At 36.5% G+C, this 20,445-nt stretch overlaps 1 protein-coding gene across 1 annotated transcript; it reads left to right on the plus strand.

The window, feature by feature from the left end:
* The first annotated feature begins 262 nt into the window (after nucleotides 1-262).
* Nucleotides 263-19,567, plus strand: npdc1a (neural proliferation, differentiation and control, 1a). The gene is made up of 9 exons (XM_020940262.2): nucleotides 263-528; nucleotides 10,375-10,557; nucleotides 16,962-17,069; nucleotides 17,148-17,351; nucleotides 17,646-17,712; nucleotides 17,848-17,938; nucleotides 18,036-18,115; nucleotides 18,248-18,347; nucleotides 18,596-19,567. The coding sequence occupies exons 1-9, from the start codon at nucleotides 429-431 to the stop codon at nucleotides 18,665-18,667; spliced, it is 1,005 nt and encodes a 334-aa protein (XP_020795921.2). The 5' UTR covers nucleotides 263-428; the 3' UTR covers nucleotides 18,668-19,567.
* The last annotated feature ends 878 nt before the right edge of the window (nucleotides 19,568-20,445 follow it).

The following is a 20,445-nucleotide window of genomic DNA, read 5'->3' on the forward strand; positions in this document are numbered from 1 at the left end:
ATTTTTATTTATTTATTTATTTTTATTATTATTATTATTATTTAATTATCATAATTTTTCCTTTTTTCGTCTTCTGATGTTTTCAAATCATAAGTGTGTGTTCGTCTTGCTGCAATTCCAGGGGATTGTCTCATGGCCTTAGGTTCCTAAAGGCACCATATCAAACAGTAGCTCCAGGAGGACGCGCACCTGCCCCTCCTCCTCCTCCTCCTCAAAGGCTCCGCTATCTTTAGCCACGCCAGCTCCACGGATTACAGTGCGCAGTGAACACGGACAGCTCCACGGTGCTGCTCCCGCTCGGTTTAGCTCCTGCTCCAACGCTGTCTCGAGTCTTGATAGAAACCTCAAAAACAAGCATAAAAGAGCAGTAATGGGGGAATGACAACAGACTCGATCTACGGTGCTCCATCCCCGACAACAGATCCAGGATGCTGCTGCTCTCCAACCCGCGATGGGCTAGTGCTGGCCGGGCCTCGCTCCTGCTTCTGGCCGCGGTGCTGCTCCATGTCACCTCAGCAAGTCTCGAAGGTAAATACAAATCCCTGATCCACTGTTTTACTAACAGGGTTTGGGCATTTAGCCTCTTTCTACTTGGAAACGTAATATCTGGGGGCTTTCTTATTTGTTCTGTTTGTTCTATTTGGCTGTCAGGGGTTCAGACAGGTTTTGTAACTTAAAGTCAGCAAACAGCATTTGCTTAAGTAGGGTAGAGATGGAGAAGGAAAATAAGAAGTGAAAGGTAAACAGCACAGGCTTTATTCCTTTCTTGTGAAACTATCTCAGTTAGTGTTTAAATGCTATTGTTAAAGGAGTCAGATTTTCTTTTCATTTTGTAATTCCACAGCATCAGGACTGATCTCACAATTAAGCCACAGAGTTAAACCATTTTGAGGTAATAAGTCACTGGTCATTACCCAAGTGAAATGCTTTATTGAATATAACTGAATAAATTACCCAAAGAAAAAGTGTATGGGGCCTAACACTTCCCAGAAAAATTCACATAAATTTTATGATTTTTAACCCAATAATCCTATTGGCCTAAAAGCTCGTTGTGGTCAATCTACTTCATTTCCGTTTGATGTCATCCTACTTGCAATTAACTGTGACATTTGCCATGACTGGTAATGTGTCCCACCACCACGTTGGCAGAGCGTGAGTGCGTCTGAGATATGAGTGTTCTGAGTGGTCTGGGGCTGCTGACGTGTGTACACAGATTATAAGATCTTACATGGCAGCAGTGGCGCACAGCTGGGGTTCCATGTGTAATTCTCAGAGACATCAACTTGGAGAGTTAGTATAGTGGATAAGATTTAGAGCAGTTTCACCAAAAGCCACACAGAATTTAACAAGTATAGGGCGTTCAATGTGAGTCATCTTCAAGCCACTGTCTGTAGTATAGTGAGTGCTTATGCAACAGGCATGGAAACAATAGTGTGACGTAGGCCTATAAACCAAAAGTGTTTTTTCTGCACTTTTCACTTTGATTAATTTCGACCAATTTGACCCATTTTGTATCTGCTTGATACTTTGAGAAACATAATAATGACTCAATCATATGAGCAAGAAGTGGTTATGGTAACAGTTTTCTGTGTTACAGGGTCTATTGAGGTTTAGACTGTTTCTGGCACAGTTAAATTTAGGTGCAATTCAGGTTAACACTAAACTACTGGTTGTGACCTGACATAGTCCCTGATGCTGTTTTAACCTCATTTTGGGGTTTTCTTTCTTTGTGGATTTAGACACGTTTCAGTCCATAAAAATGTGTCTTGTTCAGTCAAGAATTAAGCTTTTATGAGCTGCTTTTTCATTCATGAATCATCTTGTAATAACACCACTGACCGTGTTCTTTATTTTTTGTTCATTTGCCTATAATTGGTGGACAGATGGTACTGTATCGTTTAGTCACTGTTTGTAATTGAATCCTACAATGTGTATAACTTGGAATATCATGAGTACCCCTGCATCGAATCACATTAAAGGGATGGATCTTATTTATTACAGCATTATAAAATTATGTAATGACCATACTAGTCGAAAAGTAAAAACACTGCCCTAATATTGTTTCCTGTTTTCTGGCAGAGCAGGTTTTGTTTGACATGATGCGTAATGTTAGTTTGTATGTGATGCTGGTGTAAGACACAGCTTGTGAGTTACGACATGTTCAGAGGTGTCACCACTCAAGCTATTGTTCACATATGGTGTGTTAAATAACATTGTAATTCAAAATAACACATTTCACTCCCTTGGGTGGGACAGTGACTGTTCAATTTAATGATGGGTTTTGTCTTGCCAAACCCAATACTAAACTGAACAGTCACTCATAACAATGTATAGGCTAGTACAACCTATAATAATCTAATGGAAAGATGGAATTTAGTCATTTAAATAGAGGGTGGCACATAGTGATGTGAAATTATGTGCTTATAGTGCCAAATCCAGTACTACCAAAACAAAACAAAACAAAAACTCATCTATTTTATGTTGTCTTTTATACTGTATAGCTTTACTCTTTTACCAATTAATTTAGTTTGATATTAACATTCATTCAAAGTATATATGGATGCTTATTTATGTTACCAAGCCTGTGTAATTCCTTATTTATCTTAAATATTTTAGCATCCTAATTTCTATTTTGCCATTCTTGTACTTTTCTGTTACAACACCGCTACTTCCACATTGGCAATACTGACAAAAATAATATCTTGATATCCCAATGGCAATATTCAGATGATAATATGTCAATCCAAAAGAAATGTGTCAAATGTGTAAATGCGTTAGTTGAGATTTACTAAATACATGTGAAATGAAATTTGAAATGAGACAGTTATGTTATTTTACCTATTTATATCTTTGTTTGGATATTTTTTTTCATCAGCTCTTTGTGACCTTTTTTTCTAAACTGTATAATCAATATTAAAAATTTGCATGTCTTGAAAACATTCACAATATTATCAGTATTTGAAAATTGACCCATGTCTACATTGTGGTACAAACTAAGATTCTCTTATAATCTTATCTTAACTATAAAAGATGCAAGAGTAATTTTATCCTCTACCAGGCAAAACACAGCGACCAATGTGAGTAGCAGTATCCCGTTTTACAACCATCTAACCAAGTAAATAACTATACACCTCTTTTATTTTGCTCTCTCGTGGTGTCCTGTTGTGTTGCCATATTTAAATGCCACTTGTGTCATTCACATAGCCACATAGTATCACTGTGATTATTATTCTGAAAGCCAGTTGCCATGGCCTTTTCCCCACCATTAAACCTCATGCGTTTAGTCTCCCCTCCCTCAAAGGAAAATGGCCCTAGCATTTTCCAATCACCTTTTATACCCTGCAGCAGAATTAGTCATCTGTGCGCAGGGGAAGCAAAATGTGCCACCATGCAATTTGAACACAGCCAGAAGGACACCATAGAGTCAATGCACTGGGGTTACTGGTAATTATTTGTATCTAGAGGCTAAAAGGATTTTTCTTTCATGACTGCAAAAGCTTTTTAATCCAATAACAGGGCTACTATCAAGTTAGTGGAGCCAATGGCTGCGCTGAAATGTGAAGAGGACATGCCGCGTTGCCATGGTGAGGTGAACAGTACAAGGAAATCATCAGTAGTGACATCTGGACAGGAATGAGGAATTAACAAAGAAAATCAGTGAGGGGAGAATTGTTGTGGGAGGTAATAAGATCAGATAATAAAGCAAATAGAAGTCATGTTACAAATAAATATAACCAATGGTGCTGCTTTAAATTTTTCTAAAAATATTTACTATGCATAACATTTATAAAGCTGCACTAGGAGATACCGTCAAAACTTAAATGTGTCAAATAAGTTTTATAAGTTTCATAAGTAAGCATTTATGTATATGTGCAGGCTATCTGTAAATAATAATAACAACAGTTAGTCCATTATCACAACTGTATTTTCCTGTTTTTGCAATTATTGTGCCTTTTCCATATTAAACCTCTGCAAAAATACTAGTGCTACAAAATATGAATAGCATTTGCCATTCCACAATGAAGCAATACAATGGTGATGATATGGAAAACAGCTATTTGACTATTCCTCTGCCTTCTCAAGATAGAATGTGCTCTGGCAGTGGCAGTGGTAGTAGTTATTGCTTAAGTAAATGCACTTTTAACCTTTCATCTTGCCAACTGCTTTATCCACAAAGCTTTTAGAAGAGATGCGGCTTAAATCTGACAGATGTTATTAGTGGTTTTAAATGGCTCTGCTGGGTGAGGATTTACAGTAGTTTGTGGAAACCATAGTATTTTTTGACCATGTGCATCAGCCTAGAATAGATGTATGGATGACGACATTGATTTGCCCCATTGTGGACCATGACAGGAAACTAAGTCATTAACCTAACAGAGAAGGATAAGTGGCTATAGTATTTTTACTAAAGACACTAATGCTATACTTCATGCTGTTGTCAGGCTCTCTCTTACTCTTGATAATCGCCTTGTTCAGTGCTGGCATCATAAAAACTTTCCATTTGACCGTAACTGAGCTCAAACTTTGTTTTATGGAACCTGTATGCCTGAAGGATTGCATACAAGTCCAACTTAAAGGTGCCACCTAGTTGTCTTCATGAAGACATTATTGCTTTGACTGTAATGTTCCGATGTATTGCATTAACTTATCAGTCATGTATTTATAAAATTACTTGAAAAACATGCATTTTTACTGTGAGTGGGGTTGCCTCTCCACAGATATGACATGTAACTTTACAATATTCGTGTCTCAGTGGAGTTATGTTTAATGCTATTTTGTGAAGCATAACAGTGCAAGTCCATGACATCTGCATAGAGAAGAGCAGGTTATAGTACACTTTTAAGATTTACAGTGCTAAAAAGGTTATTTGAATGTTATATTTCTAGTATTTGGAAAACTTTAGCACTTCCTGAATGCATTTTCCTCTGAATTTGTTGTTCAAAAAGTCTGACTTTATCTTATCACCTGCCTGTTGTCTTTGTACCATTGTCTTGCCCTTTTGTAGCTGTGGGTGGTGCTGCTCTGTGCTAATGATAATGACACAGTAATTATCCTGTGTGCAATGGCTCCACTCATCACTCTGACACGACAAGTCACTGGGGCACAACAGACAGGCTCACACAGATAAAGACGCACATGAAAAACTGCTCTGGTTTCGAGCACTTCCTCTTTCACAGAGGTGCACGCTGTGGTTGCTTGGTGTGAAATCATGGTGCGTTTGCATTGCTTCGGGTTGATCAGTCCAGATTACCTTGTAAATGTCCCCTAAACCCCTAATGTGGTTAACTAAACCATTTTCCATTCAAAAAATCTTGGGAGGATTTGGGAGTAATGTAAGACTGTTTGGGTTTTATATGTCATATTTTCTGTTGAGGGTTTGGTCGTTCAGACAGCCCCTATTTCAAACAAGACATATAATATATCTTTCACAATGAATAACTTTTCCCATCTCTGATTAGCAATGCTTTCCTTCATTAACTACTTTTTTCTGCAAAATATTATTTGATAGAATATATTTTCATCAGTCAGTCAATGTCCTTTTGACATCAAATTAGGTGTAGACAAATAAGATTTAGACCAACTTTATTGATCCACAAGGGGAATTATTTCGACATAGTAGTTCACACATCACAATATATTAATTATATTAATTATTATATTATAACAAAAAGTGAAAACATAAATGGTAATAATACATTCTAAATAAGTAGCAAAAATAGCACGAGACTGGTGTCAAATAAGGCATACTTACATAAATGTATACTATATGCACAAGAATAAAAAAAATTGAGAAATATAGTAATACAAATATATATCAGCTATATACAAATAGATTCTTGCTTACCCAATCAAACCTACTGATATCAAATATCCATAAACCTATATTTTCAGACTGCCCACCCATCTACTGCAGGCTAAAACTGGACTTAATATCTATTTTCTGGCATTCTCACATGGAATTTTTTACTGTTACACAATAAATAACATTAGAAACCATACCGGTACAAAAGCAACAATAAGAAAGCTAGCAGAATAACAAGACTCGTTTCACTTAATTTAGTGAACTAAGTTAGTAAATAGCCAGAGCAATTTTATCCACCTAAAATAATTGTTAAATTAATCCTGACCCATATGTGAACAAAGCATAATAATCCCATTTTACGTCATAGGTGGCATCATACATGACTTCATCATAATAATCTTTTGATGAATGTCGTCAATGTGCATCATATTATGGCTGAATCCAAACACATTGGTATCTGCTTCCACTGCTTCCACTTGATTTGGAGTGGCTCACTTCCTGTCTGCCCGGGCCAAACAGGAAACTGCTACAATGGAAAAACAAATGCCACATCGTCTTCCATGAAAAGCTCCACTGGCAGTATTAGAGCTTGTACAATAAAGCTGTAAGATTAAATGTGATCAAATTTGAAAGTTGAATGATCACAATTAGCAAAACAACAACAAAGGCTGCAGATTTTGAAGTATTATAATTTGCTCCACAAACATCAAAGTATCTCATTCTGTATAAAAAGAAATTGCTATTCCTGTAGATCTACATATGTTCTAACACATGATACTTGTATAAGCTTCTCAGATGATATTTTAGTCTTTCAATTCTTCTGGATTTGTTTAAGATGTGAAATTGCAATTATTATTAAAAAGCAAATCTAATCATAATCGTGATACTTCTCAGAAAAATCACAATTACAGTAGATATTTTCTGCAAATCTTGTGCCCTGGTGTACAATGTGGAGACAATAGCTCCAGGGAGTTGTTGATTCAAATATTGAATAATCAAGTCTAATTTATTTGGTTTTGAGTTGTGTGTGTGGGAGTGCGATGTGAGAACGCCCCTGCCAGCACTCAGCCCTGGCAACAGCAGCAGCATGTGGTGAATAAAGTCATTTTCACCCCAGCGATGTTCTTGGGTTGCATAACTGTCATCACACCCACACAAAATACATTGATATTTAATAATATTTGATTAATTTAGTCATAAAGGTCAGTGTTTTTGTATTTTTTGGCATCTTTGTTGTGGGATATTTGCGATTAAAGAGTCATTAGCACTGGCAGTGTGTGGGAGGTATTGACGAAAGGTTGCTTCTTACTGTGACTTGACATTCACTTCATTGGCAGCTTTTTGTTTTTCTGTGTAGTAGCATCTTCCATTTTGTGTTTCATATGAATTAGACAAAGAGACATATTCCATTTGTACATATTCTTATATTCAACTACTTCTCATGTTTGCACCTCTCTTCCAACTTCTAAAGAACGAGAGGTCAAGTTCCAGATAATAGAATCATCTTAGAGTATAGAGAAGAATTGTATTAGGAAGTGCACTGTTCGCATGCAAGTTGTTGTTAGCTTTACCATGACAGCAAAATTGGCTGAAAATTGTAAAAAGCGCTTAGAAACTCATCACAGTGAATAATTAGGATGCTCTGAATGCATAAGGTAAATGAGGAATAACTTTGAACCACTGCAAACCACTTAAAATGAACTATGATTTTCAAATTTTTTGAAGACTAAAATATGTTTTTTTTTTTTCAGTCAAGTAAGTTTCATTTCATTTGAAAAGTGTCCTTGAATATTGCTCCTGACAGCTAAATGAAAGAGAAAAATTAATCTTAGCAGTAAAAACATGAATCTCCTCTAGTCCATGTGCTGGTTGAGGCAGGGACAGAATGCCACGTGTATGAAATATCAATCCACACACGACTCACCGACTGTACGCACATAAACCTTTCCAGTGAGCTATTTCTGAAAAAGATCAAGAGAAGAAGATGTACTTTTACAATGAAGAGAAGAATGCACATGCTGGGTGGGTATAAATAGAATGTGCAGTTAAGATGGAGTGAGCGAAATGAGGAGAAATAATTTAACTGATAAATCTTGACTGCTGCGATATTGAAGGGGTGTCTTTGGCACGTGGACTTCCTAACTCCCACAGTGATGCTTTAACACATCAACAATTTGATGAACAGCCAATAAGTTATTTTATCAATGTGTTATCTGATGAAAATACAGAATTTCATTGGATAAACTGTTGTTTACTTGTTTTCAAGCGGAATCCAAATTTTCATGTAATCATTTATTTACATAGTTTAAGTAATTGCAGCACTTGACTTTATTGTAATAAGCCCCAATGTAAACTCTAAGTAAATTATGATTATGAATTGCTTAATGACATCCTTATCCAGATAACATTTGTTTATTGGTTTAGCTGGAGATTACACAACTAAGGCCCTGTATGCATTCTGTACCCTATGACCTTTCTTATGTTAAGTTTAAATTATTTCCTATTACACAGTCCAGTGGCAGCAATATGTGTACTGCATTGACTGTATTAGGCTCACTATTGTAAGCAATTTGGGCTCATCAGTTATGTCAGTGACAATGGGCACAATGCTAACCATCTTATTTTAAAAACATTTTTACTCCGTATTAGGCTTGGCACAATGTTTATTATATCGACTTATCGTTCAATACATGATCAATGAAACATTATATTTTGGGGTCAGTACTTATTGTGGATCTTTTTGGTATCTTTTGTGCACTATGCTAAAATTTGAAATGTAGCGGACCAAAGAAGCAATGTCAATGACTCATGTTTTTGATTTTTCTCATTGTAGCTCATGATCAGCTCTGTTTTTTTGGGGGAAATCCTGCTTCAGGGTTAATGCGTCAGAGGCATTGTGACATAATGACATTCAGTATTATCGTTAATCGTTAATATTTTCTTCAGCAATATATCAAACCTCCGAATCTATTATGTTTCCATATTATTTCCTTTAAAAATACCAACCACTGGGGGAGTAAGCATGTTAGTTGGCACCTTTTAAAGATGAGCACTGTTTCAAAACATGCTTTAGATTTTTTTTCCATTTTTCCATTACATTTTGGCCAAATTATATTGTTGTGTTACGCATTGCAAGTAATCTCCAGAATATTAGATAAGAGCTTTACAAAACAACTCTAAACAAGTCCCAATCAAATATTATTTTTCTGACCTCATATTACCTTCTGGGAGCTAAAGGCAGCTTGGACATCCCCTCTGCTGTTCTCTTGAAGTTGTCTTGCTGTGCTGTACTGCTGCGCTTATTATCCACTGTGTGTCTGTGCTGGTATCTCCACCTGTTGCCCTGCCCTGACCCACTTCCCCCTGTCCCTGTGTGTGTGTTTTAAAATACTGTGAGCTGTCTGAGTGCCCAAGCATCAGTAATCAGGTCAAGGACTATTCAGCCTGATTGTACCACATGTCATTAATGAGAGCTTTTTACAATGGGCTCTGATGTAGTGCACACAATTACAAGAATCAAAGATGTTTTATTATCATCACCAGCCACATCTAAAACCAATTGCTCATTCAAACCTGCTAAACCTAACAACCCTATTCCAATTCAAGAACAGGGAAAACTTTTTTTTTTTGTATAATTTCAAAATATTATTATATTGTTTGAATTTTGTGTTCTCCTTGGCATCTTCGTGAGTGAATTTGCTGTTTGAATCTATAGCATTTATATGTGCAATAAAAGGTTCCACCCAAAGGACTAAAACACCAAGCCACAAACAAAGCAATTTTGTATACTCCATTCAGTGTAGTGAAGACTGCAGTGAGCGCTACATTGGAGAAACAAAACAACCACTTCACAAGAAGATGTACCAACACAGACGAAAGAGCCATAGTGGACCTCAGTCTGCCATTCATCTCCATCTAAAAGCCACGGGCCACTCCTTTGAGGATAGTGAGGTGCAGATCTTAGCCAGAGAAAAGAATTGAGACGGGAATTAATGAGGTTATTTTTGTTAGGAAAGACAATCCATCCTTGAACAGAAATGGAGGCCTCAGACATCATCTGTCTTCCATCCTCAACTCCATCCTCAGACCTAAAATGGAACAATAGAGATAGTCAGGTCTGGGTTAGAGGTGTAAAAACACTCATTGTGGACCTGAATGATTTTGCTAATATGACCCCACACTCAGTGCAGTTCAATAGGCCTAGCTAACAAACAGTGTTAGTTTCATAGCAGTTTCATTGTAGTTAGCTCCTCCCTTAAGACAGCTATAAGGCAGTGGCCACCAGCATTCTGGCCAGAACTGAAGAAGCAGCTTGGATGAGCTGTGAAACGTATTTGACCAAAATAAACTTGAAATTAAACTTGAATTTCTCCTTTGCTGTTGTTTAGTGTTTCATTTCTCTTATTGGATTTGGTTTGTTTAAAGTCTTGGTCAGAATGGATGTTATGTTACCATTGCACAACATTTCCTATGTCAAATTTAAACCCAACCACATTTACGTTGTTGTAAATAGAAAGCTTGCCCACAGTTTCCTACTAATATTTATTTACATTTTGTTTCTTTTGCCATAGCTGCTCCCAGATGCCCTTCCCATATAGACTGTGCCAAAGCGGGGCGACAGCTCTGCAAGACTGGCTCATCTGAGTGCGGTCCCTGTCTCCCTGCCCTGGAGGAGAGCGACGATGGACTCTGCGTAACTCCTCGGAAAATACTAAAAAAAACAGCAAAAATACACCATCAAAAACATGTAAAAGGTAAGGAAAATTGAAGTGAATTGAAAAGAAAAACTAATGTGGTTTAGTAGTATATTTTATTCTCAATTTAGTACTGGTTAACTTAATTGTAGGTATGTTTTCTAGTTTGAACCTCTTTAAATTACATTGTTGTCTAAAGTATTATTTATAGTTCCTCACAGTACAACCCAATTAGCCTGTTATGCTGTTATTATATGATTCATTTATGAATTTAAAATAATTGGTGTGTGATTTGGCTCACAGTCAAGAAATTTAGATTGGTCACATTGACTCTAATGACAGATAGTAAACCTGTCATCAGAGGAGCAAAGTATTTGTCCACTATTATAAATAATATTTGCTTGCACTATAAATCTTGAGTGTATACTTCTAACTTCCCTTTCGCAACTCTAGCTGACACATTTATTGATTGAAGCTCCACAGTAAAATATGTACTTTTGATCGCCAATTTTGTTTATTCTTTGGAGTGCCTGCCTCTAAAACCTCTCCGCAACAGTTTTACTTTTGCTTGAATTTAGGTCAATTTACCAATCCAAAATACATAAACCTTGACTTTGAATTTGGTCAGCTGTAAAAGATAGAGAAATATACTTTATTTGTAACATCATATGTATTTGTATGTTCATTCCTTCTACAGTAAATTTTCCTAAAAGACAAATATGAACCATTTTGGTCACATAAAATATTTCATACATAAATCATTCAGCCTGTATATTAAAACATTTCATGACACACTTGTGTAACATAAAAAACATATCTTGTTCATTATAATTGACAGTGCACATCTTTACTTGATCTTTTGATTCTTTCGCACAAATCTCCTTTCTTCCTTAAATCCTCCTCCCTCTCTAACTTATTGATTTGTCTGCCCCGCCATCCATCTTAGCTTGATACCTTTTATGTTTTTTTTTTTTTCTTTCCATTTTCATTGTTTTTTTCTCTCTTCTCGCCTATGCTGTTTCCACCCTCTACTCTCTGCATTCTCATTTCTGCTGATCTACTTTTTCTTAATCCACCTACACACCGGCACGTCCCACCCCCGCACATGAAGCCTTTAATCACTTAGATGATGACATGCCCTTGGTCCCAATTTGACTCTATCCAGTGACAAGAGGGCTAAGATGGCAATAATTCTACAAAAAAAACTTATCTTCACTTAATTAAAGCTTAATGTTTTTTTTTGTTTTGTTTTGTTTTTAACTTGTGAATTATACACATTTTGTGGTCCAGGGTTTAACATTGCAAAGTCTCTCAAATGTTTACAATGCTTCTAGTTTGATTTATGTGTGAAACTCTGTGTAGTTTGTATGTATTTTGTCCATCGGCCAATCCTCTTTCACAGCCTCTCTTCGCGCAGAACTGCTTTTGCATGTTGGTGTCTGCAGGATTAATAACTGAAATGACGTTGCTACAGGGTGAACTTGGCATGAGATATTGACCCGGCCAGAGGTAAACATGAGAAGGCAATGAGAGTGGTGGGCTGCGGCTAAAGCTAATTCTGCAAAGTGGCGTATTTGTGGGGAGTGGATTTATAGTTTTGTTCATGGTCAGACATTTGACACGACTCTTAGGTGATGCAGGGAGTTTGGGTCTGCTCATAGTAGCTCTTAGCTCCTCTGCTAATCTCCATAAGCGGTTACATAAAGGGTATCCGCATGGCAACAGCACGGTCACACTCAAAAACATGAGCACATTAATTCTCCTAGCATCTGATGGCATGTTCTTTATAATAATGTGATCCTGCCAAAGAGCACAGGCTAAATGAAGACATCTTGTTTTTATTGGAAAAAATATAGAATGGGTGGAGGATGTGTTATTGGTCTATCATGGAAAAATGATTAGAGGTTATTAAAGCAATTGGGTGTACACAGCAGCAAGTATCATGCGCTCTAAATGTAATTAATTTTGTTGTTATAGAGACAAGAGCTCATAACGGCTTCCTTATGTAATTAGTTAGAATGTTTAGTGTGATGGCTTATGGAAAATAGCAAATGACTGTTGTCTAATTTAATAGCCAGATTTGGACGTGTAATGTATTCCTTTTGTGTGTTTCAATAGTTACAAGCTATACTTCATTACATTGAAAAATGAAGAAAATATGAGTTTTCCATTACGTGGCATCAGGGCATCTGGAGCCAAGACTGCAAATTTGATATTTCTCCTATATGCTCAGTTAAATTTCATATCATATTCAGCTCTAAAGATTTTGAAGTTGCTATGGCTTCAACTATAAGGCCAGTTTCTCAAGCCCCTTTATTCTATATTTTATTGCATGTCAGTGGATCTAAAAGTCACACTAAATAGTGCTTCAAACCCTTATTTGTGCTGATTACTTCACATTACCACCTCCAGTTGTATGTGATAGGTTTAAGTTAGTTAATTACTAACATATAAGCAATTTTGAAAATAACATTTTCTTCAGAATCGATGGTGCCTTGTTTGGATGCTTATTTCAAACTAAATTTTGACATTAAGAAAAGGCGTGATACTTGATATCAATTTCAATATCACAATGAAAACGTTTTAGATACTATAATCGTGTTGTAAATTATATTAAGTTTCTTTAAGGTTACCATGTGGTCTTATAGTATCTATACCAGTTTTGGCATAAATTTGTATCTGGGTATGATTTTTTTAACAACTAACATTGTCATTCTTTTATAAATGTATTATTACTTATATATTCCTTACATTTCACAAGGTTAAAATCTCCCACGAATTAACTGTGAATGGTTGTTTAATTGATGATAGTGTATTGTAGCAAGGGTATACAGTTTATCTTAGCTCTCAGTTCTTAAATAATATACATACTATATTAGGCCTGTATACTTTTCCCACACTCTTAAATGACATCCCTCTCTGTTATATGGCCCTCATCTAACAATTTTACCAACTCTCATATATAATGTAATGAAGCAAGAATACAGAGCCGTCATTCCTTTCCTGGAGGAGGAACTTGCTGCTATTTGCTATTGAGGTGTGTGCTCCCAATGGTAAACACTATGCCTCAAGGCAGTGTTCTTTGTTCAAGCATAAACATACAGTCGTCGATGCACACAAGTGGGATTATCCCTGTCCATATGAAATATATGGACTCAAGGATGAACCTATGCAGTATCGACAATGGCCGCTCCAAATGTTACATCATGTTTCAACACCCAACAGCCCCCAAATTATCTAATCTATATGTATGTATTTATTATTTGCACTTTATTTCAACATTTACATTTGCTTATTTTTTTGTCAGGGGCCACCACAGCAAATAAGTCATACTTTTTTCCCACCCTTCTAGACACAACAATATATGTTTCCAGTATCCTGTTATTAATAGCTCTGTTGTCACAACAGTTCATATTACTATGACTGGAGAGGGCTATGCCAAGATTGAACTGGTATTAAAATAAAAAAAGATACTAAGGAAAAGGCTCAGTACTCAATATCTCTTTCAATAACACAATAATATACAGTATATTTTTAAACTCTAAACAATAGAATGCAATTTTCAACACATCATAATTGCAGTTTCTTTAATGTTACCTATTGATCTTATATTATTTCTGATACAGATCAATAAAACTTCTCAGGAAAGTAAATTTATGTGACATTTTTCAGTAAAGATACTTGTTTAAATAACTCTCTACTTTCAATACCAGTTTTATTATTGATTAGTGTGTGGGTATCAATTCTTTAACAACCCTAAATTAACCTTGTTATCCATTGACAGCAATTGCTTACCAAGGGTGCCACTTCAATATATCACACTGCATGTTGCCATAGTTAAAATTTTAGTTTTAATTGTTGCTATGTAAACAACAATGCTACCTGTTGTATATTATCGAATGCCAAAAGGAGGATATTGCAAAAGTATTTCCTGAAAAGTTTTTAAAAAGAAAGGATCCACATTCAATGACTTTTGACGCTGGTTGAACTTTTCTTGACAATATTATTCTATTGACTCAAGGCAGTGCAGGTAAAGATGAAAAACTACAGACTGACCTCTGACTCATCATCTGATAAAGTGCATACTTTACCAAATATAGATTAAGGTCATCCATTTACTAAAAGACATGTTTACAAATACATGGTATATTATAGAATGTGTTTTGTCTGTTAGTGTGTGAGACTAAAATCTGTGAACTTCAGCGATATCAAAATAGTGCAGACAGAAGCCATTGTGTTTTTTGCAAATGTCCACTAGAGGGCAGTGATTCGACAGGAGTAGCACTTCGGGAACGTGTGCTGGCGTTAGAAGATTCTCAACAAGAATTGAATTTACTCACCAATGTTGTCCATATATTAACATTTTAAGTATTTTGTGTAATTGCTTCAGTTGCTGCCATTGCTATGCCATCATTAAATAAAGGTACCTTGTGTTTATTTACAAATGTCTTTGATTTGATATATATATAGTATATATATATATATATATATATATATATATAGATATATATATATATATATATATATAGATATATATATAGATATATAAAATATATAAAATATATTATTGACACAGTTTATATGTTGGCTGTAAGGGATAGATGGCTAATGGCTAGGGACTTGTAAATGGGTTCATAGTGAGGTGATTGCCCAGATGCATGGTCCCCCACTGGGCTGTTTAGCGTTTGTTAGTGGTAGCCCATTCGCCTCCGGGCACATCTCCAGAGGTTATAGGTCATTATCATGGACGTGACAAGACATAGGACACCGGAGGGGTGTGCACGATTAGCCACACTGCGTCAAAGTGCACACATACTCACAATTACTACTATTTTGAACGTGTGAAGGATTAACACTGTGGTACCCATAGTTTACCCTGTCCCATTTAAGGTGATGTTTTTATTGATAGGTAACAAAAATGCTTAATATCATATGTTAGGCATATGTGACTACAATATCAACGGTAGGCCAAAATTACTGTGTGTTTATGTTTTACTGTTTTATTCTTATTTAGGTGCCATGATACGCAGATGAATGTTGAATCCTGCTACCCCATATTAATAATATAAATTAATTAATTAATACTAATAAATAAATAATCCATCAGACTTATTGCATTTTGTTATTATCATATCAACCTGCTCTCCTTTTCAGTGTAATTATCTATGTACGACCAAAACTTTATAACACTCAACACTATCTGTCATCACTAATCACAGTACCTAACTAATTTCTGGCAGCTCTGTTGGAGTTCGCACCCACCTACAACGTACAGATGGTGTGCCCCGCCTCCACAGACACCTGCTATGGAGCACACTAAATGGCCATTAGTAGAGGGGGGTAAGAGGACAACAAAACAGGCAGTGAAAGTGCTGGCACGTCATATTAAACATATTAGCACAGCCAGATGGCCAGCCTTCTGCAGCCAAGTGACAGTGTAAGCACTAACGTTACGTGGGTGCATGCAGGAATATGTAAATTTGGGTAACTTAAATTTCAGACTCTTGACAGTTGTTTATTTAGCCATTTTGTTTCATCGAAGGTAATACTTTTAATTCCTTTGACTTTAGAGCAATTAAGTGTGGAAATACAGGAATCAATCAGAACTAAAACATTACATTTAGTTTGCGTTGTTATGCCTTTTAATTATTATTTCATCCACCAGAGATGACCACACAACTACAGTGATACATAGTTTTTCTTTTGATGAAGGTATGTGTTCTTTTACAAATTCTGAAGCCAAGGACTACATACATACCAATATCTCAGACAGAAACAGCACTTTGATCACCTCCATTAGCAATGAGCTATGGACTCTTTTGTCAGAGCAGCAGTGAAGTCAGGGTTTGGCTGATAGCTCAGAACCCCACTGTGAGTGCCCCCCATGGCCACACACACGCACCACTCCCCCCTCCCTCTCCCCCATCGTCCTGGAGAGCTGGGGCAGGCTATAGGAATGCGGTGATCTGTCTGGACTATAGGGCTTTTAAATAGCACATTTGTATTGTCTTGGCCTTTTTACCAGCTTCCAAACAAACAACACACGGACACACTCCTTGTTCATCATTTCAGAGACGGCTCTCTGAAAAACACATGGGTGGACTCTACAGGCATAAAAAAGGCTATAGAGGGGGATGCAAATGTGAAACAATAGGCAACAAGTGGCAGAAAATGCTAAGTAGAGACACACTTGTATTGACACATTACTAATATTGTCAGTTTGCAAAATCTTCTCCAATATTACACCCATTGTACTGCTACTACTACCAAAACTACTGCAAATGCTAGCTTTATTAAATATGGCACAGTTACTTAATAAAAGGTGTTTAAATTATGTTGCACACCCACAACCTATAACTCTGATTCATTCTTCATCCATCATATGTTTATTTGTAAATACACTGATACAGTCTTGATTGGTCAAAATGTACCTAATAATATGGCAAATGTTTTCTCTCTTGAAGTTTACCCTGACCTAGATGAGGAGATTGACTTGCTGCGCTCCGTCATTGAAAAACAACAAGTGGAGAAGTCAGGATTTAGACCAGAACAGAAACAATCCAAACATTTTGGTGAGCAACAACTTATATTTTAGTACATCTTATATAAATACTTAGGTTTTTGTAAATAACCAGCCATTTTTTTTTCAGCTGCTATCGCATTCCAGTCAGATATCAGGACAACACAACCACATTCTCCACTTGCCTCCAAAGAGGAAATCACAAATGTGCAAACTGTCAACATAAGCCTGGTTGATAAAACTACTCTACAGCCTACCACCAAACCCAGTGTGGCACCTCGACTTGATCCAGTAGTAGTAACTCCAGCTGCTAGAGGAGACCAAATTATTATCAGTGAGTACATTTCTTCCTTTTTCCTTCCATGGGAATAAACACTGAACAGTGAAATTCCTAATTTTTCCCCATAGACTTTTAGAAAATGTTATTTCATATTCTTGGGTTCCCTCACGTTGACTACCCCTACAGTATGAAGGGTGTTGCGTTGTGCTGGATTCATGTCGTGACCCCCAAATCAAAGGAAATAGCCAAATAGTGCTAAATATTATGGTTTCTTAAATAGCAAAATGTATAGTGATAATTATGTGTTTAAAGGCTAACTAACCTGTTTTGTTTTGTCTATGTTTTTAGTCATGATCTCATTGAGTGTGGTAGTAGGAACAGTGGCAGTGATTCTGGCAGCTGTCTGTGCGGTTAAGTAAGTATCTCCTTTTTCCATATATTTCCCACATTGATGCTTTGCAAGTGTTCATCCGATTTGATGAAATAGATAGATAGCATAAAGTGGTTGCAATGTGTTGTAAAAGACTGAGGTGTATGGTGCCCCCTGCAGGTTAAAGAGAGACTCACGCCTAACTGAGAAGGTGGACTACCCTGCATTTGGAGGGGCTACTGTTGCCCCTGTGAATGTCAACGGACCTGCAGTAAGTACACAACTCCTCGATTTCTTAAAATGTTTTTGTTTTTCCTAGAAATTTAATAATTACAGTGAAATTTTATTTTAAAAATTTTTGTCTGCAGCCTCTTGATCATACCCTGGCCCACAATGCTCAAATGTTCCACTATCAGCATCAGAAACAGCAGATGCTGTCAATGGGAAAGTTAGTATTGTTTATCTTTAATGTGACATTTTGTCACTTCCTGTTTTTTTGTTTGTTTGTTTGTTTCAACATCTTTTTAATCACATTGCTTCACATTACCCTAACATGTGATGTGTGTCTGTTATTTTAAAGACAAAAGCCTGAAGCGAAAGCTGTTGACACCGATGTCACGTCAGATGAGGAAGAAGTGGGAGGAGACTTCACAGTGTATGAATGTCCTGGACTTGCCCCGGTGAGGACACTTTGAATCATCTTAAGACCTCAATATGTTCAGGTTTAGACTAGGTTTGATCCTTTAGTTTAGTCCTATTTTCAAATTAGGCAAAATGTTGAACCCCAATTGCTTTTCAGGATCCAGTTTGGTTTTATGAGATCTATACATCTCTTTTTAAATAAAGTTATCCATAATTTGTCCTAATATGTTTATTTTTACACCTGCTTGTCATCCTCATACATTTTTGTTTTGCTTTTTCCTGACAGACTGGAGAAATGGAAGTGAAGAACCCTTTATTTGATGACTCGACTCTACCATATCAGGGCAATCACAAGTGAATGCAAAAAGGACCCACACATAAGGATGCTCATGGGATAAAACCACTTGATTTGACACTGCATGCACGATAATCAAAATTGTGGCAGAGGACATAAGCTGATTCCTGAATGTCTCCTCTCTCCCTTATCTGTCCGCTTTTATAAATCCACTTATGTATAGTAGGTAGCTTGTTAATTTATTTCACTTTCTTGTCGATTTTAATGGTGTTTTATCTTTCTATGAATGGCGACTTTTCCACTACAACAAATACCCTTATTTTTGCAGCTACTTCCAAAGAATGTGTAACAAAACCTACATAAGCTGAGAAACAGGTGTACTCCTTATACTTTTGTCATGCATTTCTGGCACTTCTCTCCTAACAGATACCCAGCAACATCCCACAAATAAACACTTTATTTTTTATTTCTGTATGCATTATAATGGTATATGGGTATTCTTTTAAAAGCAAGTGCTTGATGATGTCTGTTGCATGGTTTGACTGTACAGTGTTTGGAACAATGCTTCTGCCTCCTATCTTGTATTGTTGCTGGAGGAATGTAAAGTGAACTCTGAGCACTTTTAAAGCCAGATATCAGTCTATATGGTGATGGTGTAGCCAGTAAACTATCTTGTACAATGTTTCCTTTCTCTCCCCTGTTCGCCTGTCCATCCAAAGCTAACTTAGTGCTGCAGAATGTACATACAAAAAGAGTGAAAGCATTCACTTTTTATAGATATTTGTACATGCACACTGAGGTCTGGAAATAAAACTTTTTACCACATATCAAACTCAGTGACGAATGTTGTCCTTATTTTCTGAATACTACTTTGTGTGTTTGTTCTGTGGAGCACATGCATATTCCTAAAGCTACAGTATGTAGCAAAAAATAGGCTGAATAAAAGCTTGTATTTTGTTTTCATTTTTGTTGTGTTTATTGCACTGAAAAATGTTTTTACTATGAGTGAGGTTGCATCTGCACAACTTACTTGTCCTGGACCTTTTCCTGCTTGTTTCTATTGCTACAGTATTTCAATATTTTATCTTTGCCATCATGAAATATTGTAGAAAAGTAATTACGAATGCTTATGCAATAATAATAATTTATGTTCATGTAGTAAAACAAATTTTGGCCTTCTTGAACAGTATTTGAAAAGTAGCACTAGCTAGATTCTCTAGTGGTATCAAAACAAATGCATTTTACTTTCCGATTCGTTTGAACCAAAGTGTTTGTGAATAATGAAATGATATAGCATTTCTCTGGTCTTTCATCTTTTTTCTTTTAAATTGTTGTTTCATACTAAGGAGCCAGTGATATCTTCCTTTGACAAGTACAGTGTTGACGATAGTGTCTGTGTCTTTGAAACAACACAGAGAAAGTCTGCAGGTGTTAGGGGTGGTGAGAATGGACTGATGTGTGTTCAGGGAGTGGTCTCTGTCCTGTGCTCGCTGGGCTCCATGCTGCCAGCCGTTAAGGTCTTTTGTGGGGGTCTGGACGATGAGGGGGGGGGCACTCATGGGTGGGTGGTGGGTGAGGTCAAAAACACCACGCAGGGTTGTTAGGATAGAATCAAAAAGCCATCAGACCCGTTTGAGAGGAAGGGGAGTTGTTCTTGAGAAATTGGGTTTGAAAACTTTAAACTGGAAAGCAAAAAAGCTACAGAAGGTCACAGTGTTCAGTATTTTACATAAGGGCCACAATGATTAATTGGAATAATCACAGGTAGTCAACTCTTTATTATATTTTGATAATCATAATCATTATCTGGACCAGTAGTGGATGACACACTCAGTTTTCTT

This window comes from Boleophthalmus pectinirostris, unplaced genomic scaffold, assembly GCF_026225935.1.
Source record: "Boleophthalmus pectinirostris isolate CB_2022bp ecotype Guang Dong unplaced genomic scaffold, ASM2622593v1 HiC_scaffold_18, whole genome shotgun sequence".
NCBI classification, from domain to species: Eukaryota; Metazoa; Chordata; class Actinopteri; order Gobiiformes; family Gobiidae; genus Boleophthalmus; species Boleophthalmus pectinirostris.

Bases quoted from the DNA above. Each gene is read 5' to 3' on its own strand.
- npdc1a (XM_020940262.2), top strand. From the start codon at position 429: ATGCTGCTGCTCTCCAACCCGCGATGGGCTAGTGCTGGCCGGGCCTCG. The intron at 529-10,374 runs GTAAATACAAAT...CTTTTGCCATAG, and splicing joins CACCTCAGCAAGTCTCGAAG to CTGCTCCCAGATGCCCTTCC. The intron at 18,116-18,247 runs GTTAGTATTGTT...GTTATTTTAAAG, and splicing joins CAGATGCTGTCAATGGGAAA to ACAAAAGCCTGAAGCGAAAG.